Source organism: Rhipicephalus sanguineus, chromosome 5, assembly GCF_013339695.2.
Source record: "Rhipicephalus sanguineus isolate Rsan-2018 chromosome 5, BIME_Rsan_1.4, whole genome shotgun sequence".
Taxonomy (NCBI): Eukaryota; Metazoa; Arthropoda; class Arachnida; order Ixodida; family Ixodidae; genus Rhipicephalus; species Rhipicephalus sanguineus.
The window spans coordinates 83,076,289-83,101,450 of record NC_051180.1 but is presented as its reverse complement, the minus strand read 5'-3'; the positions used below and the strand labels follow the sequence as shown (position 1 = coordinate 83,101,450).

General features: G+C 45.6%; 1 protein-coding gene across 3 annotated transcripts; it reads right to left on the bottom strand.

Annotated features, from left to right (window-relative positions):
* Positions 1-8,923: 8,923 nt before the first annotated feature.
* LOC119392889 (probable glutamate receptor) lies at positions 8,924-23,388 on the bottom strand. 3 transcript variants are annotated; one of them, XM_037659816.2, is made up of 8 exons: positions 23,295-23,374; positions 17,870-17,970; positions 16,538-16,622; positions 15,332-15,490; positions 14,129-14,285; positions 13,652-13,869; positions 10,968-11,254; positions 8,924-9,904 (listed from the first exon to the last, which is right to left on the bottom strand). In XM_037659816.2, exons 2-8 carry the CDS (start codon positions 17,923-17,925, stop codon positions 9,673-9,675), a joined length of 1,194 nt encoding a protein of 397 aa, XP_037515744.1. In that variant the 5' UTR covers positions 17,926-17,970; positions 23,295-23,374; the 3' UTR covers positions 8,924-9,672. The 3 variants fall into 3 exon arrangements, with proteins under 3 accessions (XP_037515744.1, XP_037515743.1, XP_037515745.1); XM_037659815.1 differs by lacking the exon at positions 23,295-23,374 and adding an exon at positions 18,422-18,482; XM_037659817.2 differs by lacking the exon at positions 17,870-17,970 and having other exon boundaries at positions 23,295-23,388.
* Between the last annotated feature and the right edge of the window lie 1,774 nt (positions 23,389-25,162).

The window sequence follows — 25,162 nt, the reverse complement described above, 5'->3', positions numbered from 1 at the left end:
TTTGTGCATCATGCTCGTTTGTACCATGAGTTGACGGGCTGTGTTAAAACGAGAACTGCTGAATTCACCGACCGCAATAATATATCATTTTTCTGATTTTTTTTCTTTTTTCTAACAAACAAGTGAAAAGGGGTAGCCGTCGCCATGAAATGGCAACAACTCATTCAATTTTTTTTTCATAGCAACCAAAAACCAAAGACAGCACTCCTGTAAAAAACGCCCCGTATATCTAGAAACACTTATTCAACTGAATAATTTTAATAGGAATACGCCTTGCGCGTTCGTACTGAGCGATCGTTATCTAACAAAGGGGCGACGTCAATGCGATAAAGGAGTGAGGCTGTGAAAACTCAAGTATAAAGGCACGACAGCGCAAATCCATGCAGATGCTTTATTTTCGAAATTTATTCAGTACAGCAATTTCATGCTTAACGCTTCATGCGGCTTCCATCTGTACGCCCGGAGAGTGCAAATGAAGCATGTTGGGCAAAAGCGAAAAGGCGCTTCAGCAGTTCATCTACAAGGTTCGTGGACTAACCCTCCTTTGGATTTTTCTATTTTTTAAACTTTAAGTTACTAAAGAACTCTTGCTATTCATTTATTTTGGTTTCCAAACTTCTTTTCTTCGTTCTTTAAGCTACTGAGATAACATAAAGTAAACGAGCTGTCCTCTGCTGGCGACAGCTGCTTCTTTTCTACTACTAGTTTTCATTAAATATCTTAACGAAGTACATTCCTGAGTTAAGTGAACAACAGTTATCCTAAACCATTTATCATAAGCAAAGCTTACGAATATCGGAATGTAGTCAACACTCATCACTAATACCAGCGTCTTCAAATAGGCGTTCAAGTGCTTTCATTTCTCTGATGTCTGACTTTTGATAACCCTGAGCCTAATACCCTGGCATGCGAAAACGTTTGGTGGTGATCACGTACCTAGAGCTAGAAATGCAAAAATTGTCATCTATAACTGGCTTAGGTCATTTAAATTTCTTCGGCAACCTTGTCTAAAACAGTTTAGTTTTCCCCTCCGTAGCTTCTGCCGCGTGCAGATCCCTGCAATGCAGCAGCCTCAATAATGAACGCTGATGACGCCGGTAACAGACACGTGTTTTTTTGTTTGTTTTTTTTACCGTAAGACGCAGCTTTTCTCCCTCTCGGCTATTCGTGCTAGTTTTCATGCTAATGCAAAGTGTTGCAAGTTGCAAATCGTATACGTTAAAATTGAAACTTCAAAGTGTACATTACTGTTGATGTGAATATGTCACGTATGTTAACACGAAAATTAAAGGGTCATAGGCTCGATCAACGTCTGTTCGCGCAGCGGCCCTGCAGCTTTATCGAGCATATCAGCTCGCAAAGGAAAGCGCAGAAGGCCATGGCGCACATGATGCCCCAAAGGAGGAAGAAAGGCACGGTGTCATCGAGGCTAATGCTGTCCACAGCAATATTCCGCGACTGGATGCATCGCTGCCAGTTCCCCTTGCTATCAGCCAGCCACTTTGGCATGAGACCGGTCTCCAGGATTCGCCGGAACCTGCACAAATGTCGAGTCGCGGTGCCAGATGCCGTGAGAGTATCGTTCCCCTGTATCTATAGGTTAGCATGCGACACGACCATGTAGGAAGAAAAGCGTGGAAAATGTCCCGGCGAGTCCATTTACGTTGGCCAATGTGCAGTGGAAGCCATGCGCCGATTTCGAAGAAAAAAGAGCGGATACTTTGTGTACGAGAACTCGGGTCATCAATTAAAGTGACCACTCCTCGCTAACTTTGTCGCTTAAGGCAAGCGAACGTAGGCTGCGCTTACGACCATTGTGCGACAGCCCGTTCACCTCACAGACTCTTTTTGCACCTGACGTGGCCCTGACAGAGAATCTGTTGTAAGTGCAGCGGCGTTCATGCCTCGCAGCTCTCAGTCGCAAAACTTGCGCACTAATGACGTGTCTTACCCGCCACGGTTGTCTAGTGGGTATGGTGCTCGACTGCTGACCCGAAGGTCGCGGGATTGAACCACAGCCACGCGGCCCCATTCTCGATAGAGGTTAAAATACTTGAGGCCCGTGTACTTATATTTAGGTGCGCGTTAAAGAACCCAAGGCGGTCGAAATTCCTGGAGCCCACCACTACGCCGTCCCCCATACGCCGTCTTCCTGATCACGTTGTATCCATCCCTAATCGTGAAACATTCCATGATAACCTGATTTCATTGCACTCTGGTATTGTATAACGTTGTTGCACCTTGCTGTTTGTAATCTTTTATTCGATTCTTTGTTTCTTTTTTTTTCTCCTTTTTTTTGCTTTTGCCTGTATTTCTCTTTATCGTTGTCTTGTATATACTGATGTCCCCCTTACTCAATGCCCTTCAATGGGCCTGTAAGGCATTTTGAATAAATAAATAAATAAATAAATAAATAAATAAATAAATAAATAAATAAATAAATAAATAAATAAATAACCATATGGTGGTTTTGGTATTTTAAACCCCAACAATTATATTATTAATGTTATTAGTACTACGACGGCTGCTCATATCAAGACAAGCCTGACTTTGGCAGCATGACGAGTAGCACCGTACTTAGTAGCATTTGCGTGAGTGGCCTGCAGAGTATGCCGGCCTCTCCAATAATCCAAGCGGGCTCCAGGTCTACCCCATGCCTTCACTCAGTCGGGCTTTCTTCCGTCATTGTTTAATACGCACGGTTATGACGACGCAACATTTTGACGACAATGGCGGCTGATGACCCTTGATGTTGCACTTTAAAGGTGCATTCACACTTGGCCTCACAGAGGGCAAAAGCGGCATAACTCATCGGAAATCAGCTCGCTTCGCCACCTAAGCGACCAGAAAACCACACGGTGAGCCCCATGCGCAAAAATCGGTCCCCGACCAATTTTTCCGTCGCGCAATAGCGGAACGCCTTTCCGCTTCATGGGAAGCCGTCCTTCGGCTGTTGTAGCTTATAAACCACGTGATCTGAACAACCGGCCTCAAGTTCAACATGGCGGCCATGGCGTCGGCGGTGGTTCACATCGGGGCAATCGCAAACTACCCGCGCTGCACGGCAAAACTCCCAGCCTCTTCAAGGACTTGTTCTCAAGAGCCAGACTTGGATTTAGATCGCGAGAAGACTGGATTTCGCGGAAGAAGCAGCAGCAGCGAGTCGGCGTGCCCCAACGTATCTCGTTTTTGCGCAGCCGGGCGAATCGTCCGCTGCCGCTGCCGGTGTATCTGCTGGTGTATCTCTTGAAAAAACTGCTTGAAAAGTTGAAAACTATTCATTTTTCATGTTTCGGATTCATAAATTGAATTCATTACGATATTAAAAGCTCAGGAAACGAGCAAAATGGAATGTATTCAGAAGTGGGCAAGGCGGCGGCGGCATGCAGGAGGGGCAGAATAAATGTCAACGCTTTTCGACGTGCGCGAATACTGTTTTCCGGCCGCTCTGGTGTTTTGGCTCGCTCTTCGCTGCGGAAGTGTGAATGGGCCTTAACAACTGGTTACATCCGACCTGTAACTCGGAAAAACCGGCGACCAAAGGCAGGCCTTTGTGAAAAGCCCCCTTCATTGATTCATTTTCATTTTTGAAAATGAATCAGTGAAGCTTGTTTGATTTCGAACTAGACCAACCGGGTAGGGGAGGGGGGGTATGCGGTGAAAATTGCCCCTCCCCCTAAAGAGAACCCAGCGCACGTCCATGGGGCTCCCGTGCAAGCACCTTACGATAAGGAGAGTAGCATCGAGCAGCATTGACTCCGGTAAGTGTCAGTAGGTATGGGCGAGTGTCTGCACAAAACCGCGCATTCGGCAATGAAATGTATCAAGGGTCTCTTGTATTTTGTGTAGCATCAATTCGTTTGACAGAGAGCGCGTTTCTGCCTGCCTCAGGGTGAAGCGTACTTTTTGCGAAGAGTATCAGTTGGTCTGGGAAGCTTTGTTCTGAATATTCAGAGAGTTCTCAAGTGGGCCCTTCGATACTAACGGTACTGGGCCGGATTCACTGCCAGCAGGTGAACTCAGGCCAACCGACGGAAGTGCACATACACCAGAATATTGAGGCCTCAGCTTGAGTCCGGAGGTTGCTCAACGAAGGAAACTAAACTAGCCTCCGCTCCATGTAGAACTATAATGGTGGGATGCTGATGTCTATACCATGCCACTTCAAAACATATGTGAACATGTGGTCGATTGCGGAGGAATGCCATCGGTGCCATCTCAAAGTCTGATTGCGAATATCTAAGAGTGCTTTTCCCGATGCTGGATGACTAATATTTATGGCGCAGATTGGTATGCGAAGCTTTTTTGCCCACAAACCCATAAATTTGTTAACGCGACCTTTTATCGAAATGTCATGTTCAAGAAAAAACTTGCCGAAATTAGAAGTGGTTCACGTTTATGATGGGTCATTAGGACGACGTGACACGGCCTCCAGCTTTTATGTTCGTCAATTATGCAATGTACGCCCTAGCGCAGCGAAGCCAGTTGATATGCAGCACGAGTATTGTGCAGTTAATCTTAATTTCTTCATTAAGCCTGCTCTGTAATCATGTTTTACACCGGTTTCCTCCTACTTCTTTGCTGCTTTTCGGTATTTCAAAAGTTACATTTTTTTCCGCCAGTTGTCGCTTATTCAAACTCAGGGTAGTTTATGGACAATTCTCGTATATTGAAGAAGCTTCACGTGCCTTTGAGTCTAACCAAGTGATGTCACTTTGTAACGGCGAAGATATTATATTACTCCGGTTGCCATAGGAACGGTTCGCTGACCGGTATACAGGTGCCGATATGCCCTGTTACAATCTGCAAGAAAGTTAAGCTTTCGTATTCAAATGTAGCCGTCCTCAAATATTGTTTCATATTCAACAATAACACACTTGACCTTCCCTCTACAGATGCCGTCTTCTACAGATGCCGTCTTACAGATGCCGTCTTACAGATGCTGTCTTACAGATGGCGTCTTCGATTAGGGCGTGCTACATTTCAAACGAAAAGCATCAGTAAATTTCTGAGTTCAAAGTAAATGTATGCGCTACGACGGAAGGCCATGTTTGCGTTGTAGGTGCTTTTCGCGCTACAGTTGCTTCGTGTGTCTAGTTTATTTAAAATGTTATTTTAAGAAAGTCGTCGCCATGTGTCATTAAAACTTTTAATAAGTTCGCAATATTTACCGTGTTGAAATGGATGAAACTCAACTTCCAACGGCCATACAGATATGGCAAGCGAATTTTGTTTTGATGTCCATGCTGCCCATTTGCATAAGACTTCTCAGGTCGGGCACTTATATTTCCTTAGAGTAAGTTAAACACGGTGACAACGTAAAGAACGCGTAATCTTTCCTTCAAAAGATGTTTTCCAAATTACCCTTTTCAAATGTATGCCATCTGAGCGCCACATCTGAGGTCTTTTAACTTTTATTGTCTTGGTATTTCTATCCACCGAATAATTTGCATTCACTATACGCACGCTTGGCACTACAATCGATTAAAGTAGAGATGAACGGCACCAATAACTGACCTGCAGAAATGTTGTCTATGTTAATCACATTCAAATCAAGACTATGTTAATTAGATTCAAATGCAGGTCAACAAAAGCTCTTCATTGGTGGAAACTATTTTTCATAAGCTCCGACCTATGGCTCTATACCACCGGCTATCGCAATAAGCCTGAAACCGCCATTCCTTGCGCGAGCCTCGTACGACGTGAACCCGGGCTTTATCGTTATAAGAAGGAAAACAAAGATTTCATCAACGACATACTACGTTTATGCGCCTCGCCATCCTCGCACGCGCTACATCAGACGCGTGTGCTTACAAAAGATAGGTCACTGTACTAGTCTTCAAGGTCAGGGTACCGCTCAGATGCACATGAGCTCTAAACCACGCGAAACCAATGTTACTGTCCGATGCGTTGCAAAAACAGCCCAACTTAGCGGAATATTAAATATATAGCCCGTTGTTCTTTCTTGAGGAACCGTGGTGAGAGCAGAAACCTAAGGCGATCATAAGGGATTGCTGTGACATTCACACTTGTTGTCCTAGACTGACGAAAGTGTAACAACAAATGGCACAGATATTACGTACAATTCGGCTGACACTGTGCTCGGTAGACTCAGACGCTTAGGCAGACAATTTCGCAGACGCTTGGCGAGTGCCGAGGACAGGTGAAACGAAACAACGTAGAAGCTCCGCCACGGTCGTCTAGTGGTTATGGCGCTCGACTGCTGACCCGAAGGTCGCGGGATCGAATCCCGGCCGCGGCGGCTGTATTTTTGATGGAGGCGAAAATGTCTGAGGCCAGTGTACTTAGATTTAGGTGCACGTTGAAGATCCCCAGGTGGTCGAAATTTCCGGAGCCCTCCACCACGGCGTCTCTAATAATCATATGGCGGTTTTGGGACGTTAAACCCCAGATATTATTATTATTATTAAACAACGTAGAAATGAACCATTATTAAATGTTTATATCATATTTAAGCTAGCATGACCCCTTTCGGTACGAGGGACCCATGAACTACATGGGCGTGGTTATCGTCAACACAACACATTCCAACCCCTGATACCTTCGGTGGCTTCAACAGTTTTTTTTAACCGCAAGTTTCGTCACACAAACATACACACGATGACATCAGAGTACAATTTTTTATGTTCCCACGGCCATAGGCGCGCGTGCAATGAAGGCAGGAGGGGGGGTGACAACCCCCCCCCCCCCCCCGCTTCCCAGTGATCATCTGAGGGGGGCACCAAGTCTGCCAAAAATCTTTACTCAGCCGGGCCTGTTCCGTCATTGCTTGCAGTGCAAGGTTATGACCATGCAGGTTTTTGACGACAATGGCGGCCGACGACTACTGATGTTGCATTCGAAGAGCTGTTTACTTGCCATTTTTACCCCCGCAAAGCCGGAAACCAAAGGCAGGCCTTTGTGGGAAACACGTCATCGCTTCAATTTCATTATTGCATCGACTGCAAAGCTTTTTTCTTTCGAACTCGACTGCGGTAAAGTCCCCACCCTCCACCTCTCCTAATGAGGAACCCTGTGCACGCCTCAATTTCAATTGTAATCTCAAGCATCGAAGCCCGATGCTCTCACCACTGCTTCAGGGCGCGTTTGATGTACCGGCCGCGCCCACTACACCACAGGCGCTTGCCTCAACAGGTGTAATGGAACACCCTTAAAGGAGCTCTTATCCACTTCACGAGCTCGGTGAAATAAACACACTCTACGAATAGCAAACACTGGTGTGAAAAGCTCAGACAGGTTTAGTAGTCGTGCGCGGCACGTGCAGTTTACAAAAGGAAGTTGTCTCTTCCTCAAGTGCCCTACCCTCATACCCCTTTCTCACTTTCTTCGAAGCTGCTGGCGACTGCTCTATATCATTGTTTAGCAGATTGCTGCTACTTTGCGATAGCTAATAAATCAAGAACGGCATTTCGCTCAAATGAACTTGTTGCTATTAAATGTGTTAAATGCCACAGGAGGGAAGAAACGAGACGGCTGAACCAGAATCACAGCATATATGTTACACAGCGACCATAATCCTGAAGCTAACATTACAGCGAAAACGTACAAGACGCCCAGGAAGAAAAGAAACGTACGACACAAGCGCTGGCTAACAACTGCTTTATTCTTTGCACATATAAGCCCAAGGCAAACTTACCGCACATGCGCAAACAATAGCTCTAAGCCAAAACGTGTAACAAGGATGATAGTGTATTAGATATGCGAAGGCATGAAATTATATTCAGATGGGTGCAGGGACAAAGAAGTAAAGAAGAAGTAAGAAGGACAAAGAAGTGCCTTAGCGCTGTAATTTTAGCCTCCGGAATATGTACCAACTAAAGCCAAATGAAGATTTATCTTAGTGACCAGAATCGACGCCCGCAGAGAATGAGAGCCGTAGCTTCACGTGCCACTGCCAAGGGCCGTCTTTATTTTCTTCTCTTGAGGTCGTGCGCTCTGCGGCTTCATTTGCCGCCCAAAATAAGGCGCTGCAGGGTCTTGGGACAACGCGAGCGCAGGAGTCCGAGAGTGGCTTGCGTTCAGCGCATGCGTCCTGGCGGCTTGCAAATTTCTTGGGTCCTCAATTCTAAAACTATCCAGTGCTTCGCCGTACTTGGGATGTGCGCCTTCGACTTGTATTTTGACATACAGGGCGTGGTCGACCGTGGTCGCCCGATTATCTCTTGAGCAGGAGTTTTGTATGTCTTGTGCTTTCACCGCAAAGTTTGTGTTGAAGCTGTAGTCCACACGTAGGACACATTGCTCGCTGCAGCGGCCGCGTTTGCGAAAAGAGTGATCTGCTAGCTAGAAGAGCCAATTGAGGGGTAGTTGAAGTAACAACTGGGACAGTTCGCGCTCGTCCTATGCATACCTGTGCGTTCTTTTCGCGCTTCCTTCTTTGTGTTTGAGCAGCACACTGCCAGTGTGAAGCTGTGACAGTTGATAGTTCGCGCTCGCCTTGTGTGTTTTCTTTTCTTGCGTCCTTTGCGCTTCAGCAGCACGCAGCAAGTTTCTAGCTTCTTGCCGTTCTGCCTGTGACATTCCAATTTTTTGCTATCGAATTCATTGCTTCGCCCTTGAGGCGAAACTGTGACTTTTTTCGTGCAGTTTGATTTCTCTTCCACAAATTCACTCATTCTGCTACATCACGTGTATGTCATGTGTCTAACTTCGTTCACGCCTATTTTTATACCTTTCATTACACATTCAAACTAGCACACCTGGATATCAAATGCTCCAATCACTGATTACCTTCGTCTGCTGACTTCCTCGACGTCCCTCTTATCACTTCCAATGGACGTGTCATTTCTGAATTGTACATAAAGCCGTTTCGATCACCAATTCCTTCTCTTAGAAAGCTGCAATATGCGTCGCTGCAAGACCGGGATTCCATTCAGGCAGGCACAGCGCTTTAGGCCTACACTGTCCATTAGAAAATTTTATTTCTTGTCAGCAACTCACAAAGAAACTTCTCAACCAAAAATATCCACAAAGAATATTCAATAAGGTGACAGACCGTGCTGCACGAAAAGACAGGATTGACAGTTTAAAAGACAGCGACAAGTCCTGCAGCCCGCAGTCTGCTAGTTTGACACACAGTCCGCTTCCATCCCCAAGGATTTAGGCATACTTCGCAAACAATACAGCATTTTTACCCGAAGCAACAGGTCAAAGACCTTTTTTCGGGAGCCACCTCATGTAGTGTACAGGGGTCCAAAAAACATACTTGACAGCTTACGGCTTCGAGAATCGCCACCTATAACCCGACTCATTGCAGCCGCTGCAACAAACCACGTTGTAGACCATTCCCTGTTACGAAACCTAAGTTGACTGCCGCCAAACAGCTAGCCAATTCTTATACGTACCTCAAGTCAGTTCCGACTGCGATACATGTTACGTAGTGTACCTGTTTTAGTAGAACATTAGCCACATGCAATACACAGGCTAGGTGTAAACACCTTTTAGGATGTGTTTTAATAACCACAAATTGCATTCGTCACACATGTCTATTTGTGAATTATTCGTGAAACGAAGCTATTTTCACCTGCACAAGTGTAGTCGTAATGTGCGTCTAGATAAATGCACGTTAAAAGACATGAAGTGTCCATGGCGGTTTGAATGAATGTTAAAGCTTCATTGTGTTTCTAAAGTAGAGCACCATCTTGGACTTGATCACCCTCTCATGGCATGGTCACCTTGCAGCACTCTCGAGCATATAAGCTCGCCAAGCAAAGCGCAGAAAGCCATGGCGCACGTGATGCCCCAGAGGAGGAAAAATGGCATAGTGTCATCCAAGCTAATGCTGCCCACAGCAATATTCCGCGCTTGAATGCAGCGCTGCCAGTTTCCTTTGCTATCTGCCAGCCACTTGGTCATCAGACCCGTCTCCAGCATGCGACGAAACCTGCAAAAATGCCGAGTTGCGGTGCCAGATGCGGTAAGTGTATCGTCCCGCGGTACTTATAGGCTAGCATGTGACATGAACATGTAGGAAGAAAAGCTTATGAGATGTCTTGTTGAGCCACTTTAGTTGGAGAGGGTGCTGCGCAATTCAGATGCCGTTAATGAAAGAAAAATTTCACCGACAATAACGACAATATCCAATCGGAAGTTGAGCGTCGCACTCTACGTGTTTTCATTTCGCGATATATTGGCTGGCGCGGACTTTCTTCCTCATGCGGCGCAATGGAAATGAAGCAAAGCGTCTCTCAGCAATCATACCGTGGTTTTGGGACGCTAAACTCCAACAATTATTTTTAAATGAAGTAAAGCGTGGCGCGAGTGCCTAGCTGACCGATCACGAGAGCCAGCGCGTGGGTGTAATAGCGGGGACGCGACTCACTCCACAGACGAGGCGCGCTAATCTGGCGCCATCTCGTAGGAGAGGCTGGCACCTCCTCAACCTTTCGCAATGCACTCCGCGCTCCGCATTCCCTTTCATGTTTCGTTGTGTTTGTTCTCTTGGTTACGACGGACGAGGCATGTCATCGCTCAAAGGAGGAACGAGCGCTTTAGAGCTGCGCTCTAAAAGGAAGTCCGGAAACTGGTGTTCTCGAAAATCGAATCAAAGCCCCCGTTTCTCGTACTCTTTGTTTCTTATGGCGAGCAAATGTAGGCTGCGTTCATGATTATTATCCGATTGGCGGCGTATCCGACTGTGCTCGCGCCTCGCACGGATCTCATGAAGCATTTTATGCACGTGCAGCGCTGCCAATGTCCCGCAGGGCCCATTCACAGAACTTGCGCGTTAACGCCATGTACGGCTACTACGGCTGCTTAAACCAAAGTAAGCTGCAGAGCTGTCCAATTAATAAGCTGCAGTGCTGAACAATCGCGCACAGCGCTTTACAATTGGGCTCACGTATTCACAGATGCCTCGACTAGCGATCGGCAGTGTTTTCTCACCATATTCGAAAAGTACTCCAGACCCCCTTTAACATTACTGACCGAGCTGATTAGGGACTTACTTGCTGAAGAGCTTCCGAAAGAAGCGCTCATCAATGCTTCGAGAGAAGACGTAGCCAAATGGAGAACTCTCGAGTGGCTGGCTGGCCACGACGAAGGTTCGAACGTTTTGGCGTTCACAGAAGCTGGTCATCTGGAAAAGTGTCGAACCGTGGTCGGAGAGCACCACAGCGCGGCGGGCAGCCACCCGTGTGAACGTGGCATCCGAGAAGAGCTCTGTAGGTGGAGTCATTGCTCGTCGACTTCTTGACCTCTCCCACACCTGTTTCACCGCCTGCGAACGGCTGTGCTGCAAACAAAGTAAAAGAAATTTAGATGACGTGTGGCGAGGGAACGCCATCGTCCGCTTCTTCGGCTACGAGCATTAATTTTTAAATAGCCGTTCATTAAACATGACTAAAAATGTTTCGTTTCCCACTTAAGTAGTGGGCGTCGATCAAGAAGCATGAAGAAAAAAGTCACACCTTCGCCGCAGGGGTGCAGCAATGAATGCGATAGCAGCAAATCGCAACGATATGCGAAGTAAGGCTAGCAGCTAACTTCCTTGGCATCCGTTCTGGCGCAACTCTGAATGTTCGAGTAAGGGAACGCGGCCGCTGCAGATATCCCAGCGACATTCGTGCTTCAATGAAGCCATGACGCTGACAAGATAGGGACCAAGGAACAGGACAGGACGTGGACAGGACAGCACACGTCCTGTCCTCTTCCTTGGTCCATGTGTTTTCAGCGCTATGGCTTCATTGAATGTACCGACCAAATGTCTATGGATTCAACGCAAACACTTGGTGAGTGCGCAGCATGCACTAAAGTACGAGCCGTCCCTGCAAAGATAAGGCTCTAGCGACCATGCCAGTTCGATCAAAATATGCAGTTGCTGCCGGAGCGACGCAGCACCTCCCCACCCCACACCCCGGGTTGGTCGAGCGATGGAAGATGGCCTGCGCGTTTCCTCTCTGCTGGAGCCGCAATCGTCAGCTGTCTTCGTTCGCTTTCACTCGCGCATGGAACATGGCGTGCGCGGCGATACTATCGATTTCGACTTCATACGAAAACTCACTGTGATGCCGACGGCGGCGGCGAGACTGCACCTGCAGTATACATAAAATAACCACCGCAATAAAAATTAAAAGGTTTTGCTAACTACTGCGGGTGAAATTCACCGTCCAAAATGAGTACTTTCTTCACCTTAACCAGCGTTGGCAACCTACATTCTTTCCTTACCTTCTCATATAATTTAGTCTGGGGAGCTGCGTCATATTTGTACCATGAACCCAGCCTGCTCAACTTCTATACCCGCTTCACACCACGGCGTACTTCCAGAGGAGCTTACACTGTTTTACGGATAGGTTTCGGTGCCGCCATATTGGGCCGTTAACCTTGCCGTTTTGTATCTTTAACAACTAAACGAACAGTACTACAGTGGACGTATACACATAAAAACGGCTGGGTTGGTGCATTCGGCGTTTTCTGACCTTATCAATTCACGTCACGATATAGAAAAATAGGAAAAGATCCGTTTAACAGCCTAAGGCGGTGGCGCCCATATGTCTTACGTAAAGTCGTGTATGCGATGCAGTCTGAATAGGATGATTTAGAGCAGTAGTGCGACAATCGATAGTACTGGGTGTTTTGCGCAGACTCATGTATGTGAAGCACGCCGGCTCTCTGGCTCGAAGCGTTGTTATCTCGAGAGGTTTGCCACGCGGGGATCTGTTTTAGTGCCGCGCAGTCGATTAACACTTTACAAATATGATGGCGGTCCCATAATCTACGCACACTACTTGTCCGCAATGAAACAAAACCGGTGTCATGAGCCCGTCTGCAACACTTAAGAGTTAGTGTTGGCATTGTTTGCATTTAGAAGTGAATTAAGAGTTAAGTGCATTTGCATTTCTTGCATTTCGCATCGTTTGCATTTAAGAGGAGGAATAAACTTTATTAGGAATAAACTTTATTATTTGCATTTAGAAGTGTTTTTTTTTTTATGTCAGATTACGGAATCATGGTATCAGCGCACATCGGCATGGGCGCAACAGGAGAACGTAATGAAGTACGTGGCAAAGAACAACACTGCCCAACTTTTCTCTGGGCAAATGCACAGCGAAAGGAAACGACGCACAAGACCAAACCTGAATTAAGGCATAGCTTTCTTCCAGAATTCCGGCGATTGCCGTTGTTTTGAAGCTACAAACGTTGGCGAACTCGCCAGATTGCTATTCATGCTTTCGCTACAGGCAGCGAGTAATGTTACGCATCTTGTTATTGTGCGAACGCTGCAGCACTTCTTATTTCTGCATTTCTGTACACTCGGCGGAGCCAGGTTTTTGCATACGACGCCGCTGCTGCCACCAAAATATGTAACGCACAACAAGCTTCGCCTGAACAGTTTTGTAAAGTCTTTTTACGTATCTATGTAGCGCAACTAGCACAGGGACGCAGAAGACGAAGAGAGACGTACAATGGGCGCTCTGTCCTTGCTCTCTATCCTTGTGCGAGTTGCGACGCATAATAAGACTGCGAAATTCTACACGAAAGAAATAAGGCGATTCTGAAACGCACTCACGGCCCTTCAAGCAGCGTTAAATCATTTCTTATTATTTAGCCAGATGAACATATGTTTCTCGGCTCAGAGAGGTCGCGTTCATTTTGTATAGTGAAACAAGAAATAAACGCTCCGTGACATTACCCGCGGAAATGTCTGGTAGTAACTTCCCGTTGGTATGATGGGCGTAAGATAGGGTCTTGCAGCAAGGTCGTCAACGCTGTCGACTTCTGGCTTGAAGGTCGACACAGCTTGTTTAGATTTTAGAAGACTTCCGAAAGAGTTGGCCAGCACGACGACAGTCAACAGCCACGCGACCATAAGTAGTCTCTGCGATGCATGGACATATCGTCTTGGAGAGCCTGAAAGGAAGAAAGAGGCTTATGCTTTAATGCGTGGAGCTGATGCCACCCCATTACAGGGGAAGAAGTGATCGCCCTTGACAGATTTCTTCTTTCCTGACTCTTTTTTATACCAAACATTGCGTTTATCATACTTCTTATCCATGCATCGCCATATAGCTTAGGTTTCTCACTTTATCTTTACGTGGGTATTACGAGTCCGTTTGGACTGTGGAATAAAGCAGTGCAGTGTGGCCGCAGAGTATGTCAGATGGCGTACTTTCAGCGAAGAGCAGGCCAAACAGGTCCCAGCCGTGGTCGTAGGCACTTCCAAGGCAGCTCGCGTACTTTCTACGCCTAGTTGAGATTGTCTTCCAACCGCCTAGGGCTACCAGGCAGGAAAGGCAGAAGAGGCAAGCGAATACGGCGGCCCACACCTAAGGAGAGACACCCGAGTAAGAAAGAGTGTATAGTACCTTCCTATTGGATAGTCCACTCCCATGGAAGATCAGTGTACAGTACAGCCCTCATTTACACTCCTATTGGAGGCTAATACAGGTTGGAGGCCTTGGAGGCCAATGGACGTTCGTATAATTTGGAATATTGCTTATTAAGTATAAAAGAAAAACACTGAAATGTGGAAGATACTATCTACAAGCTGGTAAATTGTTTTCTAAAATTGTTAAAAGGATTCTGCATGAAGAGAGAGAAACAAGGAATTAAAGCTGTCAATGAAAGTCGTAGCAATCAAGCCTCACTCTCTTGACATCGTTGGCACATCACTTAAAACATGTACTTTAGCCAGTGCTAATGCCCTACTTATCAAATAGCGGACATTCAAGTTACTGGCCATGTGCAGGCTTCCTTAGAATTCTGGCTATATTCCGATTCCCTCCGTCGTTGGCAAAGACTGAGGAATATTCCAGGAATGGTCCGATTTGCCCTAAAATATCGCTGCGATGGGTTTAGAAACAGGCTATTTTAACGTTGATATTCTTTTTTTTTTCGTCTTTTCAATCTGTGTCGAATTCATGACGTGACGAAATTAACGAAGCTAAATTGATTACTTATGAAGACGATATTCCCCATGATCAAACAGACAAAACTGATTACTGAAGGCTAATGTCGTGACCTCATATTGCCTGTATTTCTGCGTTTAAGTATGGCAGGCCGTCATCCATCACCTCCCAATTCTTTTTTTTCCATCACGATCGTTGTCTTCGAGTAATGCTTATCACACACAGTTTACATATGCACGTGCTAAGATAGCTCAAATTCTCAAATCCCAATCCCTTCATGTCTGCCGAAATTCGGTGTGAAAATCTTGGCAACACCACTCCCACAGAACAAGAGAAAAAGGAGCCAGAAAAAGAACGCCCTGCACGTGATTGAGGCCGGACAACTAATGAGCTAAGGAGATTTACATTCTCATTTTGCAATTTAATTAGTCTAGAGCAATCAAATTTAACCGTGGCCTTCTCACCTCAACGTCAAAAGCGCGGATGTAACCAAAAGCGTCGAATTGATTTGGAGACGCACTAGAAAGAATGCTGAAGTCGATGGTGTCGATGCAGGGACCGAACCGTACCACACCGTGCCTTTCGTAGGTTAACGCCATCGCAGAAATGGCGGCATCGGCTTCCTGCGAATGGCGAAGTCACAGCGCAAGAGCAAATAAGGGTCAATATGTGAACATGCTCTCAGGTGAGCAAGCCCATGCACTGAACGTAACTTACTGTAGGTTACTGTAAGCTGCATTATGTAAAACACTCATTTATGTAGTTAACAAGTTGTGTACGTAGTCATTTATTTATTTGCGTCATTCTGCCGTCCTCCTGGCCTAATAAGGAGACACAAGGTGCACTTACAAACACCCTGTACAAAAGGTTATTAGCAAGGTAATACACCATGAGAAGAAAATTAGTAGTTAAGAAACACAGATAAAGCAGAAAAAGACTTCACATAGACTGATACAATAAGAACATGAGCGTCAGGTGGTTTCATGGAGTAAAAAAAAAAAAAAACGTTGAACTATGGCATTGCATTCTTCAACACTTCTAGAAAAAAAAAACAAATTAAAGTGGTATCTTCTTTCAGTAGAAATTACAATATCCTACAAAGACATTCACGTCCTGAGGCGAGCAATAAACTTGTTTCTAAACTGAATGCTTGGGCGTGTTGGTACGACATAGCGGAGAAAAACAGCGCAAAAGACAGAGCACAAGAGAAAAGGAACCACAAACAACAAATCAACTCTCGCTCTCTTGTGCTCCGTCTTTTGCGCTGTTTTCTTTCCGCTAGTTTCTAAGCTGCTTCAGTAGTGATATCTAACAAAACTACATTCGTGAAGTCAGACCGTAAACTTCAAAACTTTATAAGCTTACGCTAAAATGGTAATGATATTTGGTGGGGTTTTCCATCCCAAAACCACGATATGATTATGAGAGACGCTGTAGTGGAGGGCCCCGGAAATTTTGACCCACCAAGGGTTCTTTAACGTCCACGTAAATCTGAGCACAAGGACATCTAGCATATCGTCTCCAGAAACGCGGCTGCCGCGGCCGGGATTCGATCCCGCGACCTGTGCGTCAGCAGAGTGCTAAAATGGTGAAATTTTAGAGCTTCAAGCTGCGTGTCGCAAGCGTTCAGAAGTCACGCACTTCAAGTATATTCGCAACTGAATTGTTACCCCTCTGTGTATAGCGCCGACCATTCCAGTCCATGAACCATTCGACAAACGAACACCATAATCACTTGCTCCTGTGAGCGTGTATCTGAAAAAAAAAGAGTGACCTTTATTTGTGTTGTTTCCATAATAAGTGGCATGCTACGTTGAAAACGTTCAGTTCGTAACAACGAAAATGCAGTTGTAAGAGCCATAAAGCACCGTCAAGTGAAAATTGAAAAGGCAGAATTTCGCCATCAGAATTTTTAAAGGCGAAGCCTTAGATGCCCCATCAAACGCGAAAATTGACCATCGGCATCGTCCCGCGGCGTCGGCGTCAACACGAGAGATGTGAAAAGTCACGATCACGTAATGACGCCACCATTTGGCGTCACCACGAGGTCACAGATTGCCAAAACGTGTGGCGTCATCTTGGCCTCATCATGACGTCACTTGGTAACGTCATAACATGACATCGTCGCTTTATCGAAGGTCGGTTGATCACGGAGGCACTGCAGAACCAGGTGAGGTAGAGAAAGCTTGAAATGTCCACGGTCCTGGAGGCGGTGCAAAACCACGTTAGGTGCACAAAGGTTTCGGAGGGCGGCGGAGGAGGATCGATACATCGATTGAAAAAAAAAGAAGATGGCTTTCGCCTTCCAGTCGTCTTAAGTGAATTTCTTAAAAGACACTGTTAGATTTTTTTTTCACAGAAGGCACTGAAGCTTTCATGCTACATTTACGTAACATTTGCAACAATTTGTCGCACTGCATGCTCAGGTGACATGACAAATTTGTTCTTTTGTAAGTTTCACGCAACGAAAATTTTACAAGAAGGATTACAGGTAACTGTAGAGGGTGGACAACGGGGGGTGCGGATGGATGGGGTCCTGACTCAACTGCGCATGCGCATGCGACGTTCCTCAATGGAAGATAAAAGGGGTCATCAAAGAATTCGTCAGCGACAAATACGTACCATCCCGAAATTCCAAACAAGCAGTCTACAAACAATCGAACAACGAAGGCCGCTATAAACGGCTCTTTTCGCGAATTTCGAAATATTCTTTTCTCCCATACTGCCATGAGCATTACAAGTTTAGCCATGCTCATTGAGGTAATCAGTGAAAAAATTCACGCTTCACAAGAATAAGTATTCCCCGTGTAATAATTTCCCAGGCAAGTTCTTTTTTTGTTTCCTCAAGATAGAACATTTTCAAATAAGTCTGCAAGAGCTTTTAATGTGCGCGCACTTCATGACACTTTTGTATTACAATACGATGTGCAGTACAATACAATATTCTGCCTGCATTCAACAGTGCTGTTGGCTCTCACAAAGCCCTGTGGAAGGATACCTACGTCAAGTTTAGGCTGCTGGCCACAGCGTCGAGCGCATTCCCTCCGGCACCTGCCATCGCTAGCTTGCCGTCACGATACACAACTGTTTGATAGGGTGGCCACTGAAACAGTGGAGATCGACTGATCACCTCGCTGCACGTCGAAGTATCTCGCATTTCCCTTAAATACATGAGATACGCTCCTGATTTCCTATTTTGTTAACCAGTAAAGGTTTCTACATTTGACAATGCCTTTTTATTCAAAGAGAATATTCACAAATATTTATTTATTGCCCAATCTTCATACACGCAAAACTCATGTTCAAAAGCAAGGAGGCTGTGGGAGAGATATCACGATGGATTCGCAAATTAAAAAAAAACACGACTCCGCATTCCAAATTCTAAACATACCGCGTTCTTGTAAAGCTCACTCACTCCCCATCCTACTCAGTACTTCATAAAAAAGCTTATATTAAACTTGCGCGCAATCCGGGATGCTCAGGTTATCGCATTATAAGGACGACTAATTTCTCTCGCTTCAAAATATTGATGCTATCTTGCAAACCGCACTTACATGATGAAACAGGATCCTCAATGGCTTTGCGGTGCTTGTGGCCATTCTGAAAATTGTTAAAATGTGGTCAATGGTCGCTCACTGGCCTCATCACCTGAGACCAAAAGTGAACATCGTTATTCCTTGTGCTTCCAGAGCAATAAGACAGGTATTATTCCGCTATGTCAGGGTGAAAGCACACTCGCTCCCACCAGTGTTCCGCTTCATTAAAAGTGATTACCAAGAAACGTAGGAGTGTGTATGTAACACGTCTGTCTCGCTGACAGAGGCTAGCAAGGCAACGAAAAGAAAGCTGACAGTCGCCAGATGTTATCGTGATCGGCTACATATGCAAAAAAAAAAATACATCACTATGTGGGGTGTTTCGTAGGCTTTCTAACTGTGATGCCACAGACAAGAATCCCGTTGTATATTTACGGGTAACTGAATACTTAGATATTGTATTTTCAGTATAAGCGAAAAGAATCATCTAGTGTAGTGAGCTGGCTTTACAGAGATGGCAGCCAAGGCTACTACGCCCAGTCCCTAGAAACGTCCATTGTATCACTGTGCTAAGCTAATCATAAATTTATAAGTCATCATCAAATAAAAATAAAAAAGGCATCTTTCGCAACACAACGAAGCTGGTTCCAGGTCCATATTGTGTCGGCCGCCGAGCAGTCGTGGTACTTGTAGTGACGTTGTTCCTTGCTTTGTTTTTTTTTTAACACGAAAGTAATTGATGTGGGGGTCTACCAAGACACTAATAACGTATTTTCGTTACGAAAATACGTAAGAAAGAATGCGCACGATCAGATGTGAAAGAAAGAAGACTAAAAGAAAAAAATTCCTTAAACAGGAGTCAAACCCACGACCTCTCGCTCAACGAAAATGAGTGACGTACGCTCACACCATCGCGCCACGGTCACAGATGCAGGAAGCTACACGAACGCGCCTTTTATATCTCACACTTTCCTCTTGGTTCCGTAGAGCCGTAGAGTCAAGTAATTCATGGCGTCCGCGATTAACTCGGGTAACACGCCCTTGGACCATTGCTATGGCCGTCAAATTCGGCGCGTTTCCAAAAGAAGTGTAATTTCGTCAACACCTTACACCGCGATGTGGCGGATTTTAGCTTAAGCTTCGCTCATAGCATCCATCCATATTAAAGAGATAGCTCTGCGATGGTCGTCTGGCTGTCACACGCGTTCCCCGCTCAAACCGTGAGAAATCACGGCGACACTAGAGCGGAGACACGACGCGCGTCGCGTTTACCGTAGCGTTTCTAGCCCGATCGTTGTGTGATCTTTCTGTTAGCTCTTTAAAGGGGCCCTGAAACGGTTTCTTTAAGTTTTGTCAGCGTTTAGGCAAGAGCATTCCTAAATCATTCGCACCAGAAATTAAGAGACGCACAGTGTACCAAGGAGGAGGAGGAGGAGAGGTTGAGGAAAGGAAAAGGCGCAACTTCTGCAACCCTAATTGGGAGCACGGCTCAGCGCCTGTGTACCAAGGTCACTACGGACATTCATATATATATATAAATATATATATATATATATATATATATATATATATATATATTTATATATATATATATATATATATATACATATATATATATATATATATATATATATATCCTTCTCCTCACCCTGCCTTGCAGCCTCAACTCACAGACACGCTGACATCGCCGGCGATCGCAGCGCTCTCATCAGCGCACTCGACGGTTTGAGCTTCGCCCAGTCATGGCCTCCGATATTGCGCGCCGACAGGTTGTGCGCAATCTCGGAGGCCTAGTGTGCCCGGCAGCACGCCACTCGCGGAGTGATTAATATCTGCTCCGACAGGTGCCACCACACTACCAGTCAATCTTATTGTATTGTCCTGTATGGAGACAACCTGCAAAAGCATGCGGACAAACAAAAAGAATTCGAGAACGATCACCGATAAGCGTAAACTTGGGCAATGTGGCTGTGTCTTCAGGAGTGAAGTTACAGCCGCAGACATGTGGATCGTGGCGTTGAACGGATAGCGAGAGCGTGACGCTCAGTGCAGCGACGAGCTGAAGGGATTCCGCTCGCCAGATGCCTCACAAACATTGTACGAGGTCGCAGCTACAAGTCACCAATTGCTAGATACGTGGTACACAACACGGCTAGGGCAATTGATTTTGTCCACGAAAAGAAATCTCGAGATAACACTGTCGCTCAGCTCACGTCAACACGGAGCACGTTGTAACACAGGCAGACGACGCTCGTTGCTCACAGGAGGTTCAGTGACGTGGACTGGACATATCCAATCAGATCAGCCGCCTGTGTGACGTCGCGCTTCTAGTGCGACACGCACTGGAAGTGGGCGGGAATCACAGCTGAGCCGCTGTGATCGGTGGCGATTCGCAGCTTTAAAGCCTTGTAATAAATTACATAGTTTACGCACATAGCTTAAATCGGTCTGTAAATGATCCTTAGGACTTGCTCTACCGGCCCAGTGTGTTCGTACAATATCGTCAAAACTGTTTCAGGGTCTCTTTAACATTCCGCGGGATGTCGACCGTAGCCCAAGATCAGTAAAGAAGCTCAACCTCCAATAACCGACGCATTTCTGGCTTTCACGCCGCTTTCTTCGGTTACGCCATGGAGTTATGCTCTCCCCGTGCGAATGGGACGGCCTGAGCAACATGCATGCTGAGCAACACTAGCAACGGCGCGTTGCTGGAGCCTATCTCGGAGCCCACGAGTAATGCGTAATAACACTAACGAGCACCAACTGCGAGTGTTTCGGTAGTCTCATCGCGGCGGTGGCTTTCGCTGCAATGTTGTAGAAAACTCTGTGGTCGATGAAATGCGGCGCTCACGGTGATTAGATTCGGTGACGACTCAGTTACGCGCTTCGCCTTTCGCGTCAACGTGTGACGCCTCCTCGCCAGTGTAGGACCACTTCCACATGGACTAACGGTGATACTCCGCTGCCTACAGCTTCGAGTGCGCTGGCACCGGCTACTAGGGAGTGCACACCTTGCCGTTTCTCTCCTCAAGTGACGACTGTTTGAAATAGCGCATGTAGTAAGTGTTTATTTATTATGCGCATGTTGAAACTGTGGTGCGCAAACTGTTGTTGCACGTCATGCTTTGACCATACAACAGTTCTACAAGGATACAAGAATCAATGCACCAGAGAGATTTTTTTTAGGCCCACGTGATTTACACGCGCAGTGACACATCTGTAAGCATGGGTTCCGTAGACCTGCTCAAGAAAGAGCATGAGCATCTTGATCATCGAATAATCATTGCGCATGTGCCGTTAAGAGTGTTTTCTTCATATCATTCTTGACTTGTTTTTCCGAGGATATATATTTCCGAGGGTAAACTCAGCGCGTTGTCTTGTCGGTTCTGTCTATGTCCCGGCTTAGCGCCGTTTTTCCGAAGTTCAGTATGTACGAACAAACACGAATTAACACACTATATCAGTTGAAGCCATCTTTGCACGGGATTCACCATATGCTTTGTCCAGGTGTATGTTAACTACTGCAGCTACCACAAAGGTTTAATCATGTTCATGGACGTTAGTCGTCTGAATGGAGATGTGTCACCAGGCGTCAATGTGGGTGCGTCCACATCAAGCGGTGCTATAGCTGCCAAACACTAACAGACTTTATGCAAGCTATCGTATGTCATTGTATAATAGACATTCAACTACATCGGCGAGAAAACGTTTCACTTTCGTGTTATACCGATTCCTACGACGGAGGGATCAACCATGTTTTTTTTTTTATTAGCACCATCACCTCTGTTGGCGTTAACCCCATGCTTGCTCTTTCATTTTAGCTACCCCACTCCTTCTTTGCAATTAAGGCTTTTGAAGAGACATGCTTCGTCAAGTACACTGTAATGAAATTTTGTACCTCTTAGCTGCACGGCAACTGTAACGATAAAATAGCCCGAAATGCTTCACAATGGCTAGCTGAAGGAAAACCGTGTGCATGTTCAGGTCACATATTAGGACCTTTCAGACAACTGTAAACGACGCTAATGCGGGATGGAGTTCTACTGCGCACATACATTGGGTACAGTGAGTGCTGAAACGTTCGGATTGGTATGCGAAGCTCTTTGCTGACAAGCTTATAACTGCGTTAGCAACACCTATAGTCGAAGTTATGTGAAAAAAAGTCACAGTTTCGCCGCAAGAGCGAAGCGATGTATGCGATAGCAAGAAATGCGGCCCGTGATGACGCGCTGCAACTACCACGCGTCCATCACTACCCGCCAGCTACTACCGCGTGAGCAGACAGTGGAAGGGCAAGGTCCTCCCTGCGCAAATATTAGAAGCGAGAGAGATGGCCGACGCCTTTAAGTGCGCCCATTGCGCTCCTAGCGCCATCTCGCTGGTAATGAAGAAACGCTTATAGGCGCCGGCCGTCTCCGAGTACTGTGGCAAAAGGTGTGTATATAACGCTCGCCGCTTGCTGCATGAAGGATCTGCGTTCTGTGGGATAGTGGTTAGAGCCACGCGCTGCTGATCGAGAGGTCACTGGTTCGATTCCCCGCTTCGGAAGCTTTTTCCGGAACTATTTTTCTTTGGGACTTTTATGTATATATACATATTTATACGTATACGCAGCATGACGGCGGCGACGGCGACGGCAAGAACCAGCCGAGACTGTCCATATATTTGAAAAACTGGCCAAAAGGATTCACGCGTATGATGGTCCATTTTGCCTATGTGAACGCTAGTTTTCCCACCTTGGCCATCCATGCATGTGCATGGTAGTGCTGCAAAAGCCAGTTGATGTGCAGCACTCACCTTGATGTCTTCGTTATGCTTGCACTATAATCATGTTTTAAAACGGTTTTCAGCTACTTACTTGCTGACGTTCGGTACTTCAAAGGTTACTCACACTGTTTTTCCGCCAGTTGTCGCCTTGTTAGAGTCAGAGTAGTTTAATTAAAACTTCTTATTAAAGAAGATTCGACTACGCTTGAATCTAACCAAGTGAGGTCACTTGGTTACGGCGAAGATATTATATTGCTTTTGTTGCCATAGGAACGCGTCGTCAACCGATACAGTTGCGCGATGTGCTGTTTTAAAATATTCAATAAAAATGTTAAGCTTTTCTTATTCACATGTCCCCGCGCTCAAACATCGTTTCATTTTCTACTGCAACACAATTATTCGTTCCTCTACAGCTGCTGCCTCCCATTCGCGCCGAATATATTTCAAAATTAAAACATCGTTAAACTTTTGAGTTCAAAATAGATACACCTGCTACCTTACCTCAGCCTGTTTGTGGACAGAAGGCGGCACTTGCGCTACAGTTGCTTCATGTGTCTTCTTGCAACAGTGCATGGAAAGCCTTCTCTCGGTAATGTATCATCATACGATGTCGTCAAAGGCTTTAGTGACTTCGAAATAGTTGCAAAATGCGACTGCCATAGAGATATGGCAAACGAGCATGTTCTACGTGGCATTTGCATAAATCTTCTCAGGTTGTTCTCTATATTCCCCTAGAGTAAGTGGGCTACAATGACAACACAGAGAACATGTGCGCTTTCCTTGAAAGCAGCGCTTTCAATTGTATGTGATCTGGTCGCCACATCTGAGTTTTCTTGGCCTTTGAAGTGTTGGCATTGTTCACCACCGAATAACATGCATTTGGCGTGCACGTGCATGACCTTACAATCGATGAGGGCAGGAATGAACGATGCCAGGAATGAAGGCCGCAGAAATCTTAACTTCAGTATGTTAATTAGCTTTAAATAGCGAACTAAATATCAACAAACGCTATTCATTTGTCGAAGCTGTTTTCCATAGGATCGCGGGGAACCTGAAACAAACATCCATTGCACTGGCCTCGTACGATGTGAACCGGCGTTTATCGTTAAAAAAAGGAAAAGTAAGACTTCATCAGCGACATTCTACCCGTATGAAATTCGTCATCATATCGCACGCAACATCAGAGACATGTGCTTACGAACAAAAATAATAAAATAAGGGCATTGTACTAGCCTCCAAGGTCCGCTGTAACGCTCAGACACAGGTGAGTTCAGATTGTGCAAACCACGCGAATGTAATGTTACTGTCTAGTGCATTGCAAAAGTGACGTAGCTTAATCGAATACAAAATATATAATCCATATTTTTTTTTTCAGAAACAAGAGTGACACCAGTAAACTAGGGCTAGCATAATCGATCGCTTTGTGGGCGTTCTGTGACATTGACAGTCATTGTCTTAGACTAACGAAATTGGAACAACAAATGACACAGTCCTCGCAAAACGCCGACGCTTGACGATTATAGATAGCAGGCGTAATAAAACGTGAAAATAAACGAAATTCTCAATTCGTGCTCGAGATTACCAATACGATCAATCCGTGCTCAAAGTGCGGGATTGTATACGTAGATGTATCAACAGGAGTTCGTGATGATCAAATGTGACGCGATTATCATTTTATGAAAATTTTCATTCAGTTTCTGGTAAATCTGTCTGTCCCCATCTAACCTCCTTAAGGACACCATTTCCTGTCCACGCTGCCAGTGGGTAGTGCATCTAGCAGGCCTGCCTCGAAAATTCGAGTTAAAATGAACCTTAAAAATTTGTTGATGACATTTGAATTCTTTTCGTGAACTTCACCTGTTCTGCTGTGCCATATCTATTGTATTGTGTCTAACTTCGTTCACCCCACCTTGTATCCTTCATTGCGCACTCAGACAGCTACAACTAGATATGAAGTTTTCAAATTTACACCTACTGTCTTCGTTTGTAGAC

Coding starts and splice junctions, on each gene's coding strand:
- LOC119392889 (XM_037659815.1), bottom strand. CDS start 18,466: ATGGCCACAAGCACCGCAAAGCCATTGAGGATCCTGTTTCATCAT. Junction 16,623..17,869: donor GCCAGCAGCCTAAACTTGAC/GTAGGTATCCTT, acceptor TTTTTTTTTCAG/ATACACGCTCACAGGAGCAA. Junction 14,286..15,331: donor TCCGCGCTTTTGACGTTGAG/GTGAGAAGGCCA, acceptor GTCTCTCCTTAG/GTGTGGGCCGCCGTATTCGC.